The sequence below is a fragment of the Antrostomus carolinensis genome, unplaced genomic scaffold, assembly GCF_000700745.2.
Source record: "Antrostomus carolinensis isolate BGI_N321 unplaced genomic scaffold, ASM70074v2 scaffold4768, whole genome shotgun sequence".
In the NCBI taxonomy this organism is placed as follows: domain Eukaryota; kingdom Metazoa; phylum Chordata; class Aves; order Caprimulgiformes; family Caprimulgidae; genus Antrostomus; species Antrostomus carolinensis.
Genome location: NW_010333565.1, coordinates 77,467 through 94,769, shown reverse-complemented (window position 1 = coordinate 94,769; position 17,303 = coordinate 77,467). Strand labels below are relative to the sequence as shown.

The 17,303-nt window shown below is 41.8% G+C and overlaps 1 protein-coding gene across 1 annotated transcript; it reads left to right on the top strand.

The window, feature by feature from the left end:
• The first annotated feature begins 4,579 nt into the window (after positions 1 to 4,579).
• Positions 4,580 to 8,288, top strand: LOC104529552 (lymphotactin). The gene is made up of 3 exons (XM_010173891.1): positions 4,580 to 4,646; positions 7,309 to 7,426; positions 8,150 to 8,288. Exons 1-3 carry the CDS (start codon positions 4,580 to 4,582, stop codon positions 8,286 to 8,288), a joined length of 324 nt encoding a protein of 107 aa, XP_010172193.1.
• The last annotated feature ends 9,015 nt before the right edge of the window (positions 8,289 to 17,303 follow it).

The following is a 17,303-nucleotide window of genomic DNA, read 5'->3' as shown; positions in this document are numbered from 1 at the left end:
CCAAAACTGTGTGTGTTTCTATTCCATCATCCAATAAACTGCTATTTCCAGGTGACAGACAGAAACTTCCTAAATCACACTAATTCTGTCACCAGCTGTTATCTGAACATACTTCAATGCACTCATCTAACTAAACAACTAAACAGCTACTAAAGTGGGATACTGACTACAGTGAGTCTTTATTATACATCTAGTTTGTACTGCTTAGCAGGCATGAATTCAGATGTGAGTTTAAAAGTAAACAGTTTAAGCTATGCTGACCTATGGAGCAGGATCTAAGAAACCTGGTGGGAAGGCACAAATAGAAAGACAACAGCAGTTTCAATAAGAAAGTGAAATTAAATGCCAGATGTACCTATGAAAGCAGCATGAAATTTACAGAAGGAAAGTCACATAAATATCATAGCTGGATGTCACCTGCTGGTAATTCTTAAACCAGTACTCCAACTGTTAAGAAACAATGCAAAATCAAAATACATCAGGGTCAGATTTATCCCATCCAACTTCACTCACTTACCGTGTCCAGCATAAGAAACATACATGTATTGCTTCGGTAGATAATAGAGACAGACATGTACCTCCTGAGGGTGATATCTCCTACCCTAAAACCAGTTGTTTGAGACACAGATGTGTCTAAGCTGAGGTTCTTAGGTGCCCTCTTAATGTCACTGAATGCCCTGATTTACTCTTCAAAAGTGATAGTGACCTGCTTTCAAAGGGCTGCTGAACATTCACTAAAGATGCTAAAGAATTTAACGAGTGCAAAATAATTTACTTATCTGTGAAGATCTTGCCATCTCTTTTCTGAAAGCTAACCACAGTTAGAGAAGAAGCAATAGTTCAGACTTTCTAACCCTGGTAAGTAAACTCTGATATTAGGCCCAACACTTTGCTTACTGCATATTTCTTTTCCTTCAGCAGGTATACCTGACATGAAACAGGGTACATACAACAATTATTTCAGTATAAATTTCTTGACCTTGTTAAAAATTAAGAAAACTATTGCATCCTCAGCTGGTCAAGAACCTGCTAGAGCAGGCCTTGACTTTGCCTCCTGCTGTGTGGCAGCAGTCTCATGTGTCCCTTCACCACTCTGTGCTCCCAGTAAAACGGAGGCAGGCTGCTCTGCATCAACGGGGGCTGAAGGGCTTAGGACAGCCCTTGAACTCCTCAAGCAGTATCTGCTGTTGCTGTGTGTCCCAGCTTCTCCCCATGCTGTACAGGAAGCCTAGGAGACTAACTCAAAGCCTGTCATTTTCTGCACACGAGCAAGCTCCAAAGGTTAAATCCTGATACATCTACACATCCATACCTGCAACATCCACCGTCTGCACCTGCTTTCTCTCAGCAAAGACCGCGTGTGTTAAACATGAGAAGAGGAGGAGAAGGGGCAGCTCTCATGGTGCACACAGCATCATACCTGTAGCCAAGGGTTTGGGAAGCATCGTGGTAAAGTTAGCAATCTTTATGTACAATGCAGACATTACAAACTATTAGAGAACTCCATAATCACACTGTTTTGTCTGTGGCTGTATCACAAGCTGCAAATGAGCCATACAAGAGGCAATCAAGCCCCAGGACAAGTATCATTAGCATTCAACTTGGCCAGAGCTGAGAAGCACTAATGGGAAAAGTACTTTGGGCACTTAAAAGCCATCTTTTTAATATGACTTACCAGCAAGAAAACAGAAAGACCATACATCTGATCACCTTGCACTAAGCTTTTGCCACAGCACAGAGGCAGCACATGCTGATGTTAGAGTACGTGCAAAATGAGCCTTATACAACATTAGAACACCAGAGATCACCAAATATCTGCAAACAGGGCTGTGGGACTCCAGCCCACAAAGCTGTTCAACCAAACACAGACTTCACTGGACATAAGCCCGCTACACAGAACGACAGTCCAGGAGACCATAGCAAATGAGAACTACAAAGGCAAAAACTTGCCACAGGGCAATTTTTCCATCCCACCTTAAGAATGGTGGAAAACTGAAGAAGCAACAGGCTTTCTAACACCACCTCAGGGATGAACCGACAATCTGCAGAAGGCTGTGAGGGAAGCACTGTCTTTTTCTGAGCTGGTTCATGCTCAACACAGCTCATGACCCTTCCTCTCAAAGCTATAGACTGAGTAGAATCATACATGTTCACACCATATCAGTAAGCAGAAACAGGGGAGCATCTCTTCTCTTAATGGGGAGAAAATGACTCTTTACTTTCAATGACAAAGTTGCATCCCAAAGCTGCCAAGAACCAAAAAGTTAGAGTATCTCATTCAAGGACTGATTTCAGGCAGTGTTCAGCAAAACACCAAGCTGCTACACTGCTCGGACACACACTTAACATCAGATTTCCCAGTAGCCCTGCTGAGGTCACTATGGTTACTCCCTTGTGTGGCACCAGGCACGTCCTTTGGGGCCTTTGGTTGAAGCTTTGGCTTCCATTTTGTTGCCACTTACATTAGTGTTGCAAGTGGGTTTAGCAGGCGTTCAAGTAAAGCAGCAAGTACTTTACACCTGCTTACTGTCTACTTCTGCCATTGCTTTCCCCTGGGCTGATGGCATATGCAAGATGAAAGAATCAAGCTAAAAGGAACAAAGAACGTGTGTGCATATACAAGTAAATCAAGCAGCACGTTCTCTACCTGCAAGACCTACAGACTTGCTCCTGAAGTTACAAACCAGCCATTACAGCCTAGGAGTCAAGTATTTGAGCTCAGTTCTTAGCTCAATCTTCATTTGCCTGAGGAATCTTAGAGAATTGACTTCCACACGCTGTTTTCCCCATGCAAAGCAATTTACATTGAGGTTATCAAGCACTTGGAAAACTGGAAGTAACCAGCTGAGGTGAGGCCTGTAGGTAAGAGCAGGGGAAGCTTCAGGCTTGCACAAATGGACACTTGCTCCAGGCTTTGCATGGACAGTTGTTCTACACCACTGCCTCCAACCTCAGGCATCAGGCAGGCTGGTGCTTCCGTCTTCACACCAGCCCCAGCTGGGTCTCCATGGGCCTAGCAAAGCATGGCTTTTCCTACCAGGAATAGGAGTGTTCCAGAGTGTAAAGCACAAGAGACGATTTTTGCTCAGGGGCTCTGGATGATGATGTCAGCCCAGGTGCTGCTTTGTGTATGGCCTGGAGGTCCACAGCTTGCTTGGCAAATATTTGCAGGCACAAAACCACTGCCACGTAGCAACGCTGTCCAGTAACTCAGATCACCTTACAACAACATTGAAAGGACACCTAAAACTGGGTAATAGGACTGGAGAAGGCTCCAGCGAGACCTTATAGCGGCCTTCCAGTACCTGAAGGGCCTACAAGAAAGCTGTGGAGGGACTTTTTACAAGGGCAGGTAGTGACAGGATGAGGGGTAATGGCTTCAAACTGGAAGAGGGTAGGTTTAGATGAAATATTAGGAAGAAATTCTTTCCTGTAAGGGTGGTGAGACACTGGAACAGGTTACCCAGAGAAGCTGTGGATGCCCCCTCCCTGGAAGTGTTCAAGGCCAGGATGGATGAGGCTTTGAGCAACCTGTTCTGGTGGAAGGTGTCCCTGCTGATGGCAGCGGGGTTGAACTAGATGATCTTTTAAGGTCCCTTCCAACCCAAACCATTCTGTGGTTCTCTGGTCAGCATAGATCACAAAAAGGGACACAGAGGGACAGTTGGAACAAGTTGTCAGACCAACACCATATTTCCATGGAAATACAATTAACTTTTTTCTTTTTTCCCCATAAATTGTGCCTTTCTGATTGCCTGGTTACTTTCTTAGGCTCCATTCTTTACACTAGAAAGATCATAGAAAAAAACCAAAAAACAACAAACCAAAAACTTTATAAACTCTGATTCCCCTTTGAAACCACTGTATTTTACTTAGGCCTGACTGGCAGGAGGGTAGTGGATCTGGCTCTCTATGTAAAAGTGTGTTCACTCTTCCTTCTCCCAGTACATAGCGATATCTGCTTTGATGATATCAAATCACAGAGAAAACTGAAGAGTTTTGACAAGCTCCACCACACACAGGAAACAGGAATGACACCCTTCCAAAGCTATGCACTGAAGTGACCAACTATCTACAGCCACCATGGAAAAAGCCAAGGTGCTCCTGTTTCCATCATCCTTTAGCTCATAGTTCCCTTTTTAAGTGGCCCATTGGTCAAAGAGGTAACTCTGAATGTCACTCTGTGCCTCTGCGGTGTGGCTTCGCTACAGCTCTCTAAATCGAGGTGCGAAAGGACAGGAACATTTATTAAACATTTCCACCACAGAACAAGAGCTCTCACTTTTTGCAGCTTGAAATAAACCCTACTTGCAACACAGAAGCAAGTGCAACCACAGCAGGGTTTGAGCAGGAAAAGCTTTCACAGGGGGGCTAGCGAAGGACGGGTGTGGGAAAGGAGGTGGTTCTCTGTCACCAGAAAAAGTTCTGCCACTCAATTTTTTCCACTTATACTCAGCCCCCCCATGACACCCCAAAGGCAAACTCAAGAACTGACCACTGAATGGCAGTATATAAACTCTGTGAAAGAGGGCTGACAATAGTCACTTTCTTCTCTGCCTTGACAAAGAAGCCACCAGCAATGAAACTCCATGCTGCAGCTATCCTCATCATCTGCCTTGGCGTCTTCACTGTGCACACGGTGAAAGGTAAGCTTACAACTCAAGAGGAAGATGGGAATTGCTCCACATTGTACCACTGGTCTCATGAACAGGATTCATTCTCAGACAGAGCTGATAAGATAAAACTCACTAGAAATCCAGATCAGAACGAGCAGAAAGGCAGCTTTATGGGAGATTTCATCTGATGTCCTGTCAATTAGTGGTTGGCTTCAGGTGCCACGCAAAGAGAGTTTCTGTGCCTTAGAACACTCAAAGGGTTTCTGTGCATTAGTCTCTCTTAAAATAATGAAATCTTGAAGACACAATGTCTTTTAATCTCACTGATGCCATATAGCAATGAATTCTATACGATAATAACATTTTATTAAAAATATTTCTTGAATGAGATGTACTTTTTTCTTTTTCCAGATATACTACTTGTAGATGTATTTTTATTATATTGTTTTTTATTTGTCTTTCTCTAACTATATAGCCATAATCCTCTAACGTCCCTATTTTTAAAAGTTATTCCAGTTCTATATCACATACTGCCTATTTGCCTGTTTCTAGACAGATATTTTAGTACCGACAGGCAAATAATGAACAAAAACTTCAAAGGAGAGCAATGGATTTTTACAATTTATTCTCTCCCTGATTTGATACAATTTAACATATTGTTTGAGACCACTTATGGGCACTGAGATGAGCCATGTTTATGAGCTATGCTTTAAATAAGTTTGTCTACAGTGATGTTTAGGTCTGTGACTTCTGGATCAGGCTACACGTATCATGCAAAAACACGAACATACACACATAAGCACAGGTCATCTTATACACAATCAGATTCACACAAACAAGCACATAAAAATCAGAGAAAACACTCGTATGTGAGCCATATGCAAACCCACAAAAATATGCAGAGAGAAACACAAAGAAAAGGCATCTTCACAAAACCACACCAAAACCAAACTGAGACCTGCTAAGCATTCACAAGATTATGCAGCTACACACCGAGTGCATTGACCTAGTGCCCACACAGCGAGATCATGCTACACTACTGCACACTGATTAACGCTACTACCGTTCATCTCGGCAACATGCGGCTTTGTACCAGACTGACAGTTTATAATGTCATTCTCCAAGTTGTATAATTTGCCATAAATATCATCAAGTCTGAAAAAGCACACTGAGGTGGTGTGCAAGGGATAGAAAAAGGATGAGAAAGAAGAATGAGAAGGAAAAAAAAAAACCACCAGAAAAAAGGGTAGTTATAGGTGCAGAGGAGTTTGCTTTTGTTCCCAGGCTTAGAGGAGCTTTGCTGGTAATTCTCTGCATGCATTCCCTGGAGATAGTTTAGTAGTAGAGAGAGTATTTCCAGAACTACCTGACCTAGTGGAAGATGTCCCTGCTCACTGCAGGGGGGTTGGACTAGATGACCTTGAAAGGTCCCTTCCAACCCAAACCATTCTGTGATTCTATAACTAGTAAGGATTGCTTGACTGTCTTCGAGCTCTTTAATGCCACATTTTGAAAACCAATCAGAGTGAGGCAGTAAGACAGACATTTGTAAAGAATCATCAAAAAATACATCTCCTTATTTGTAACTAAAGCAAGATCAGAAGAGATGCTCCTTCATGCAAACAAAATCTCAAGAATTAGCTACTCTGCCAGTACCCCAGCACTGGCTATGCTACAGCTTCTCCAAAGGCTGATGTGTGTTTTCCAAGTATTTCAAACAAAGAAAAACTCACAGATAATGAGATTATGTGAAGCAGGATTTATATTTAGCATATATTATTTATATTTACCTGAATAGCTCTAGGACTTTTTCCAAGCCAGTTTCTCTATAAATTCTTTCAAAGGAAACCTCAGAATACAGCAGTGTTCTGTTTGTCCCCCTCATGCCTTCCCAAAGTTGTTTTTGATGGGTGGGAGAAAACCAGAAACTAGCAAGCAGAGGCTGCCAGTAATGTGTACATATATTCCATCTCACTTAAATGAGCTCCCATTTTTAGTTATCATCATGTAAGGTAGTAACTGCCCAGAGAATTTTATACTGATATCACAGTATTAATCACCAATGCATTTCCTTTAAATGTATTAAAATGTTGGAGGAAAGAGGATTAAGTAGCACTCTCTTGCCTATGAAACCAGATTTACAGCAAGAGTATACAAGTACTTAGTCTTCTAGCAGATATATCTCTCTTTCTTTCAACCATTGTTTCTTAACGCTAGTTTTGTACGTGCAGTATGAGACAAGTAGCCTTGCTCTCCCTTCCTTCACTTGGAAAGTTGGGGAAATCACTGATCCACATTCCGATGACGTTTGGAAATCCATCCACTAAAGGTGCTGGTTCTAAGCACTACTCCACAAGAACACTTATTGCAGATGATACAGATCTAATTATGAATGATGCCGAATACCATTTTTGCTGTGGAAGCAGTGACTCCCATTGGCCCAGAATGATTATACAACTGTTCAGGAGAACGGGTGAAGATAAGTATCTTAACTGAAGTAGAAATAACACTTATTATAACACAACAAATACCTTAAGCTCTCTTCTAGAACTGGTATTGTGGCTGTACATCATCAGGCACTCATGTTCTAACCACAACTGGAAGTCTCCTGGAATTCATAATAAAGTAATTATGGCTATATATGAATATAGTACTGACTGCTTTTGCCATTTACCTATTCTTCCCCTTCTAGGGAGCATTGCAAGTCAGACCATGCGCAAATCCAGTTGTGTAAGTCTGTCTACACAGCAACCAAACATCCGAAACCTTGTCAGCTATGAAAAGCAACAAGTTCCAGTAGATGCCATCAGGTAAGTATCCAGTGTACAGTTCACCTTCAGACTCCTCTATGCAAACATGCTACCATCAAAGAGGGAAAGGGCATCAGAAGACACTTCAGAGCCCAGCTCACTAAATCTGGCTAGTTCAGGTCATGCTTTCAGTTTGCCCATAAAGTAGTCACCTGACAGCTGAGGGAGTGAGGGGATAGTGGTGGGCCTCAAGAGAGCTGGGAGATGTGAGCTGCTCACAAACACTGTCAGAAATCTCACTGAATGGCCAGATACTTTGTGCCCAAAAAGTGGGGAAAAATCTCAGTGAGGGGTCAGGGTGGAGCAGTAAAGAGCCCAGTCCAGTGAATTGAGCCAAGGTGAAGGATCATGTGGAAGAGTTTGGGGTAACACTGACTCCTTCTAGGAGCTGTATTTGGTGTTTTGATCCCACCAGCATGTACTTTTATCAAATCTGGGATCTGCTCCTGGGAGGTAAATGTGCATCATGATTTCATAGAAAATCTCAGAATACCAGGTATGCTCCTTTTTTAAAATGTCAGTATATACACACATGACCGTGTATGTTACAAACTGCCTATGCCATAAATAACAAACTAATGTTGCTAACATCAACAAACTCCAGAACATGATATGGCTTTATCACATTGTTCCACATGTTCTGCATAAAAACCAAGAACAGTAAAGCTGGGTTTGGAAACTGGAATTTAATGGCCACCTGGTTTGCTTGCTTTCCTCCTATAGGTTTACCACCACAAAAGGTATCAAGATCTGCGCAAGTCCTGATCAGAAATGGGTGCAGGCTGCTATAAAGAAAATAGATCAAAAACGTACCACCAAAGCCAAAAAATCCTGTCCCAAGAAAGCATCTAAGGCCAACTAAATGGAATCATCATCAGTGCTGCATATAACAGGGCAGAAACCCTTAGAATCTGCTTTTAATTCCTATTTATTGATTGGCAATAAAAATTCTGAACAAATACAAACTCACCAGAATCTGTTCATCATTGGTTGAACATCTGCCAACTTCTTGGTTTTACAGCTGGACTCTGTTACACCGTTTATTTTCTGAAACACTTGCTAATATTTACTTAAAACTGAATGTAGATATCTTCTCATCCTTACTGTCCTGACCAGTATGGCATTTAAGGATGAATGGCAGATAGTTTTGCATACTGTAGGGAATAAAATGACCTCCCACAGAGCTGGATGCCTGTATACCTCCATTCTGATGGAGGTCAGAATGTTCTGCATTGAGTGCTGGGTTTGAGAAGGTGCTATACAATTTAATGGTTATACATACCTATATAATCTATAAGTACTAATGGTACATGGTTCAGGCTATCACCTTATCAGCACAGTATTCAGATTATCCTTGGGCCTTCGATTTTTGCAGACAGTATTACACTCTTAGCTCAGTCTACAATGATGTACAGATACTCTCACCAAGGGATGACCTGGAGTAATTCGGTGTAACTCTATGAATATAACCCTATTCAACCTTGTACTGGTGAAGACTTATCCTACCCACTGACTTCTGTGAAGTTACTTCAGTTTCACTCTTGTGTAAGACAAACTTGAAACAACTGGTTTACTTTTTCTTTTGCTTTTCTCTGAATAAGCAACAACAAACCATGTCTGAAATCTGTATTTCACAAACTCATATGAAGTCCCTGCCCTAGAGAGCTGTGTATATGTAAATGTCTTCTATTTTTTAAATTAATAAATTCTACTAACAGAAGGTTGTGAATTTTAATAAAGTTATTGTAAACCTGGAATTAAATGGTATGTTTGTCTGCTTGTATGTAATGCAGATAGAGACTGTTGAAACGGGTATCAAGATGACAGCACAAATCTGAGAACTTTGGGGCAAGTCAGCTAGAGCTGACACTACTGCCAACTCCTGACTCAGATTGCTCAAAAGCAATCTGATTCTGAGCTTTCTACACCATATTCCAGCTGTAAAGCCTGTATTTCAGACAATACCTTTTCAAAAGTTTGGGTACTTAAAAGTCAAACTTCATATAACTCTAGAATGATCCCCACATTATTAGAAGCAGATACAGACGAGCTATGGGCAGAGAGAGAAAAAAACTGACATTTGAGGAGCTTGAGGGGTAGAGGAGAGGTACAGGCAGAGGGACTCCAAGAATAAACTTCCTCTCATGCTACTGCATGTATCTAGCCTGCACTGCTGCTAAACTGTGGGCTTTTCATCATAAATAACCTCTTAGCAATACACATGAAACTACAGCACTTCCAAACTACACTACAGAAATAAGATGGCATCACTCTAAAAGCCAGTCTTTACAGTTCCTTGCTCTGGTCAAGTCTGCATTATCTCACATTTTGTCATAGCTCGGTTCTGTGTAGGAAAATGCATTTAGTTTTCACTGTCCAGGCCGTGTTTTAAAGCAGTGCTACTGCTCAGGCAGGGACGAGAAGAATGACTGTATTTGTCACACTACAGAGCAGAGCCAAGGCAGGCTACTGAGCTTCCATTGTACGGAGCGATGCTTCCTTACCCAAGTTCTTGATATCAACTACATGAGAAAAAAATAGTTGTTTCTACAACTTTTGTAAGAAGAACTTTACAGGTAGAAAGAAATGTTAAGATGTTATGTTTCTGGAGTACTGTAATATATAAACTGGTGTTAATTCATTTTGAGTCGCTGATCTAAAGGCCTCAGTCTCTCATATTGCAGGCAACAGAAACACTTCTGTTTCCTTCAGCATCATCAGACTATCAGCAGGCTACAAAACCAGGTCACCTCTAAAAGAATTTTTATGGTAAGCTCCATCAGATGAATACCATCAGCTTCCACTGATCAAATTTATCCAGGACCAGAACTAACTAACAGGCTTTTGGCAGGCAGAATTTTAATGCCTTTGCTCAGTAGGATCTCATTCTTAAATTAATCTTGCTGAAATGAATATAATTTTTTTAAATTAGGTCTATCACAACCTGAGGATATATTAATTAACTACCACATAGCAATTAATAGCTTATATCTGCTCATCCTCATCACAGTTCATAGCATGATTAATAATAATTTTTAAGAGTGAATCATCCTACTTAATAATTACATCTTGTTTGTTATACCTTGCAAGATCTGTGATGATTCTTGTGTGCTTCTTGGGAGTTAATTATGGTGGGTGATCAGAACTCTTGACATCTCTTCCTACTCAGCTATTAAACCCCAGAGACTTCCCTGTCCTTCCCTGGCCATTCCTTACCCCACTCCTTGCTGTGGTCCCAGTTGTGTGCTATTTTTGTCATCTCTAGCTGTGTATAATCTGGAAGCTTATCTGTAATGGCACTGCTCTTGCCTAGAACTTTTCCCTGAGGCTCTCAAAATGCTTTAGAAAGAATGGAAAATATGATTAAACCTCCTTTTCACATACACACACACAAAAGGAAAGTGCAAAATGAAGAACTAGAGTGCTGCTGTTGTGTTGGAGGCAAGTAAGAACCCTAGTTTTGGTCTTTCCAACATAGAATCATAGAATGGTTTGGATTGGAAGGGACCTTAAAGATCATCCAGTTCCAACCCCCCTGCCATCAGCAGGGACACCTTCCACTAGACCAGGTTGCTCAAAGCCTCATCCAGCCTGGCCTTAAACACTTCCAGGGAGGAGCATCCACAACTTCCTTGGGCAACCTGTTCCAGTGTCTCACCACCCTCACAGTGAAAAACTTCTTCCTAATATCTAATCTAAATCTCCCCTCTTTCAGTTTAAACCCATTTCCCCTTGTCTTGTCATTAGTAGCCCTTATGAAAAGTCCCTCCCCAGCTTTCCTGTAGGCCCCCTTCAGGTATTGGAAGGCAGCTATAAGATCTCCCTGGAGTCTTCTCTTTTTCAGGCTGAACAGCCCCAACTCCTTCAGCCTGTCTTCATAGGAGAGGTGCTCCAGCCCTCGCATCATCCTGGTGGCCCTTCTCTGGACTTGTTCTAACTGGTCCATGTCTTTCTTATGTTGGGGGCTCCAGAACTGGACGCAGTATTCCAGGTGGGGCCTCACAAGAGCGGAGTAGAGGGGCAGAATCACCTCACTCGACCTGCTGGACACGCTTCTCTTGATGCAGCCCAGGATACGGTTGGCCTTCTAATACATCCTTAGGAAACATCTCACTTAGAAAAACGAGAAGTTAGGCTTCAAGGTATGTTTGCAGATTAGGGCTGTGGTCCTCCCTGCATCTCACTGCCCACCATTTCTTTCCAAGTCAGATAGGGTACAGGGGGCTCACGGTGACTGCTTCCACTCCTGCTCATCCTCTGCTAGATTGCAGCCTGTAATATGGATTTCCTTGGACTCCTTTTGCAAGATCTGTGCACCACTTTGCCAGAAAAGACCCTCCAAATACACATGGCAGATCAGGGAGTAGCAATATTTGAAACAAGTCAACCATTTCTCTTCTGACTTGCACAGTTTCCAAAGGGAAGAGGTGCACCATGTTCAGACCTTTAGCACAGGAGAAAGACAGTAGGGAGCACACTGGACAAACCCTCAACCTGTTTCAGTATTCCCAGCTTCCCTGACTTCAACAGAAGCAGACAGGACAACTACCCCACCCCTTTGGGCATGCTGGCTTTTTTGCATTTAAAAAGTATACTTCCAGGGCAATGACTTCAGATAGCTGCAGCTGTATTCTTTTCACTGCTTATTTCTAATTAAGTAATTAGAAAGTTAAGGGTTTACAATGACAATCAGCTTTCCTGGAAACTGTTACTACAACATTCAATTCCCAATCCCCAGTGATGAGTTGGGATGTTCCTTGATTGGTTTTTTATATGCCTTCTGACTATCATTTATGCTTTGCTTTACACTAGAGGTTTTAATCAGCTAATCACCTATTTTAACAGATTGCTCAAGACCCTACAAGGGAAGAAGAAATGGGAGGAGGACCTGTGTACAAATATTAATGCATCGGTGATGCTATTTCACCAAATATTAGTACATGACATGACAAGTAAGGCATGTTAATTCAGCAAATACAAATATTTTCTTCTCTCATCCCTGTGGAACAATGCACTGTGTGGGTTTTGGAAAGCTAAACCTTATATTTTTAAGTTAAAAATTAATTGATTACTTAAATTATTGGGGTTTGCTACAGAAGACACTAACCCAAACATTATGGCAAGCCAGTACAGGAGAAGGTGAGGGGAAAAGTAGCAAGGTAACAAACAGGAAAGGAGTGACAGAGAGTTGTTTTAGGAGAAAGTGGTATGAGGTAGCTGCCATTTAGTCCTTAATAAGTCACAGTCTTTCAGCAGGCCACTTGCTCCCTTGAGTTATCATCTCTGCTCTGTGGCATGTTTCTCATCACCTTGGGGAAACAGAAGCTTAGAGGATATACCATAAACCTGGAAGGCCCGAGCTATACTCTTCCACTGTCAGTTTTTTAGGAATCAACAAACTGAAACCAGATGAAAATACTACACTGCAAGTGGTTGTCAATATAATTCAGAATATGACTTTTAGCTGGGCATTTAATTTTCATAGCCTGACAAAACTGTATGCAGCACACTCTATGATCAGCACCACCACTGCTGCAGGTCTGTGAGCCCATCCACTCTCCAGGAATGTCTAAAGCTCTTTCTGCAGCAATACCTGACCTCTTCTGAGGGCACCCTTCTGACTCCCCTTACTGCCTTCCACAATGCCTGTGCACTTACTAACACTGAGAAACATTTCTGTCTGTCATTGCCCACCCCATGCTATTCACCCACAACTTGTATTTAGGTTAGGAGATCTGAGAAGAAGGGAACAGACCTGCCAGGACAACTCCTACAGTGGCTGCCCAGAAGATTTAAAAAATATTCTGCTGTCATGTCATGGTTTACCCCCCCCCACCCCATTTCACCTGACAGTTAAAAGCAGCAGAGAGGGGGGAAATGGTGCAAGAAAGAGCAGAGAAGAAAACTTGCTTCACATGATCCTTCTCACTCCCTAACCTAGAAAGTATTAAAACAACTGAACCAACAGGTTCAGACAGACAAAAACTAGTGTTTTCATATTTGCACAACCTGGCTGTGTGTTTCTACATCCCAACAGGAAAGGAAGTACTGCAAAAACAAACTCTTCTGCTAATAATTTCACCATCACTAGAAAGAGGATACACCAGCCCATAAAAGACTCCATCTAGGAAATGACCAGAGCAAACCATGGATACACTTTCCAGCACCTGATCTCCAGGGGTTTGAGAAGCCTGTTGTATGAAACATTAAAGAACTACCCCAAAACGAAGTATGGGATCGCAATTTAAATGAACCTTCTAACTTTGTGAGACTCATGTGACACATTTCCAGAGCATGTGCTGGTTCAAGGCCGGCTTATTGCCCCTACTCTGTTCCTTTAAAGAGATCACAGAAGATGGGGTTGCACAGCAGGCCCTTTCCTGGAGAAGTTTAGTTTTTCCTTCCTGTCTGGCAGTGGCTTAGAAGAGTCTAGACGGAATTATTACATGTTTGTTATGTGAAGAAAGAGGTTGGGTTTGTCACAAGACACAAGAAAAGGACTCCAAAAATACAAGCTCATGTCCTGTTCTACTAACAACTTAATTGCTCATCTCTGCGCAGCAGCTGTCACTTGATTTGGTCTGATTATTATGTATCATATTGAGTATTTCTTGCATTAAGCCCTTAAAAACTGAGGAGAAAAAAAATACCTCAGAAACTATTTAGAAATCATAACACCTGAAACAAATCTGTTAACTTGTTTGTTCCCTCTGGGTTTCTGAGCCTTTTAGTTCCACAGTGAAATTCCAGTTTCTTCAAGAACCATTAAGTGAAGAAGTATTTGTTCTAAGAGTAAACACCAGGACTCTGAGTCTCCCTGAAAGATTAGTGTTGGAGAGAGTGGCAGTAAGGGTGCACATATCTATGTGCATTCATGTGTTTGTGCACACATATGAACACATGTGCAAGACAAGGCTTCTGTAGGCTTCTCAGTGGGGAAAACATCTGCTTGTTTCCTACCATTTGCTGCCTAATGTCTGCTGTGGTGCCGGCTTCAACATGCCCACTTCTCTGAAACCATTAGAGTTACCCTGGTATTCCCCAGTGGGACAACGTTGACTCACAAAAAACCTCAAGTGATAATTGCCTAGTGCCTCTCTGTGCAGTGTGAGAAGAAAATGGGTCTGTTAGGGCTCCACTTTCCCTCCACAGTCATCCTAACCCTGCCTATAAACAATCCTGACCAGGAACTGCCATGCTGTAAGTTGCCAATTCACCTGGTACTGTCCTTGGGGTGCTTTTCATGAGGTACTGGCCAGTTCAGATTTTATTTATTAAGGCCTTCTAGCATGAGCATCTCTCAGGAGGGAGACATTGTCTGCTCAGAAGGATCTGCTGTAGTTGCTCAATTTGATTGATATTACTAAATCAGCAAAATTTTGCAGATCTCCATTTCTAAATTTTTATTATGCTAGAGCAGAGTGAAGTGGTAATTACTTACTGGATAAAATTAGTAATATGACTATAAAAAAACCCTTACTCTGAGGCATATGTTTTATGGACTCAGATTTAACGTTTTAAATGAAAATTCACCCAATTGTAGAAAAACAGTGGGGGGAAAACTTCACTTTTTAAACTCAAACTGGTTAATTCTTCCTTATTGTGACTACTTGTAGTGAATGAAAGTTCCAAGAATGTCTAAATTCAGTCTGTAAAACTACAACCGTAAGAAACAGTTATAACTCAAGAGAAAATCTTGGAAGAAGCTTTGTGGTTACAGCTAAAGATTTTAGTAGAACTATAGCTGTGTAGGTTTTTTTGCCATCTCAAAAAACATTTAAGAGATCTCAGGGTTCAGCTGATGGTCTGGAATTACATGAACATATTTGCAAACTCTGTAAAATGTATGTTTTGCTTTGAAGCCCCACAAACTTCCCTGTGGCTGCCTAATGGAGCCCCTACTCAAAAGTTAGATTTACAAGGTGACTTGGGGCAATGGTTATGTTCTGCAGGTGAGAGTGTGGCTTCTGCAGCCAGCTCAAGCACTTTGTGGTATCAGCCTGACCTGGAGGTCAGGAGAAAGCATTCACTTTTGACAAGTTTCACCCCACAGAAGGGACATGTGGTACCCCTTCCAGAGCTGCTTCTAAAGATGCCATTGAGAGCAACCGCTCTCAGAGAACTTCAGCCACAACAGGCAAAGGCCTTCACTGGGGGGCTATTAACAGATAATGGACAGGAAAGACATGGTTCTCTGTCACCAGAATGAACATTTTCTACATATGTACCCCTTTCCCTTACTCACTACCTTTTTTGGCAAAACCAGGACCTGGCAACTGAGCAATATTACCTAAACTCCATGAAAGAAGGCTCACATTAATCCCTTTCTTCTATGCCTTGACAGAGAAGCTACCAGCAATGAAACTCCACACCACAGCTATTCTGGTCATCTTTCACTTGATATCTTCACTGTGCACAAAGTGAGACACAAATCTGCAAGCCATTAGGAAGACAGGAATTCCCAACTACATTGCACCTGCAGTCTGATGAGGTCAGGATTCATTCTCAGCCAGATTTGATTCATGCGATCAAACCAGCAAGAAATCCTGCTTTACAGCACAACAATCCTGTTGTGCCACAGCACAACTTGCCTACATGGAAGATTCATCTTTGTGGTGGGCTTCCAACCTTAATACAAGGAGAATTTCTGTGCCTTAAAAATGTCTTATTTGCTCTCCTGTAACTGAAATCTTGAAGCCACGTATATAGGAAGTGTCTTTTAATCTGACAGGTGCCTTCTGGCAATGAGCTGCATGGATTAATGATGTTTTATGAAGATTCCTGAGTCTGTTTCAGATACAGTCATTCCCTTTTTGCTGTGCACACCTGTATTTCACCTCTTTATTTGCCCTGCTCTACCCGATATAGACCTAATCTTTTAGTATCCCCATTTATCAGTCTGTCAGCCCTCTGACAATGTATCTTACCTTTTTGTTGGGTTTTTATCTTGCTGATAAAAACATTATAGATGCAAAGACACTGGAAACAAACACAGCATTCAAGACAAAGGAGTACAGGTGATTTATATAACGGAGTCTTATTCCTGACTTTGTACAGCTAAGGCCACTGTTACCCATTATTTACAGTAGTGGTGATACAGCCTCAAACCTACAGACCATGTCTGCTGGTGAAGCTCTCATGTGATGTGCATTATCACAAATGAAATGAAGAAAAACTCTTACATAGTTAAGACTTGAGAGTCCAAAAATCACAGGCACAAACTGATCACACGTAGCCTCATGCAAACCCATCAAAATTCAAAGACTGAAGCACAAAAAATACACATTCACAACACAAGAGAAAGCCAAAACCAAGGACACCTCCAACTTTTTTGTGAAGTGACACATGCACACCCCGAGGTTACTGCCACTGTTTTTGCTGCTGCTTATTCTCAGCGATTTCACGGAGAGCAGTTCTATATCTGATCTTCCTTGCTTGCAGCTTTGTTAGTAGCTTTTCAGAGCCAAGTACTTCTTTTTTTCTGGGAGGGACAATTTGCTATAAGACATTGCCCATATGGGTAAGAGGCATGCAGGAGAAAGCCTGTGGAAAAATACCCTGGGATTTTTTGTTTTAAAGTACAAAGGAAATGCAGAGGTGACAAGGCTTAGAGGAGTAACCAAGGCAGCTAATAGTTCTGTTGACTAATGTGCTAAAGAAGAGAGATTTTGCCAAAAACAAAGTGAAAAAGAGACAAAAAACATGGCTTGAAGACCATGTTGTGAGGATACTTTTCAAGGAATTTGCTGTTGGTTGCAAGGTGAGTTTGGTTTTTTTCTAAAAAGCCAGTGTTAAAGGCACAGCAGGCAGCCATGCCTTTTATGAAGGAAAAGAATTGCAAGGATAAAAAAGAGGGGAGATGGATTGGTCCTGTCAT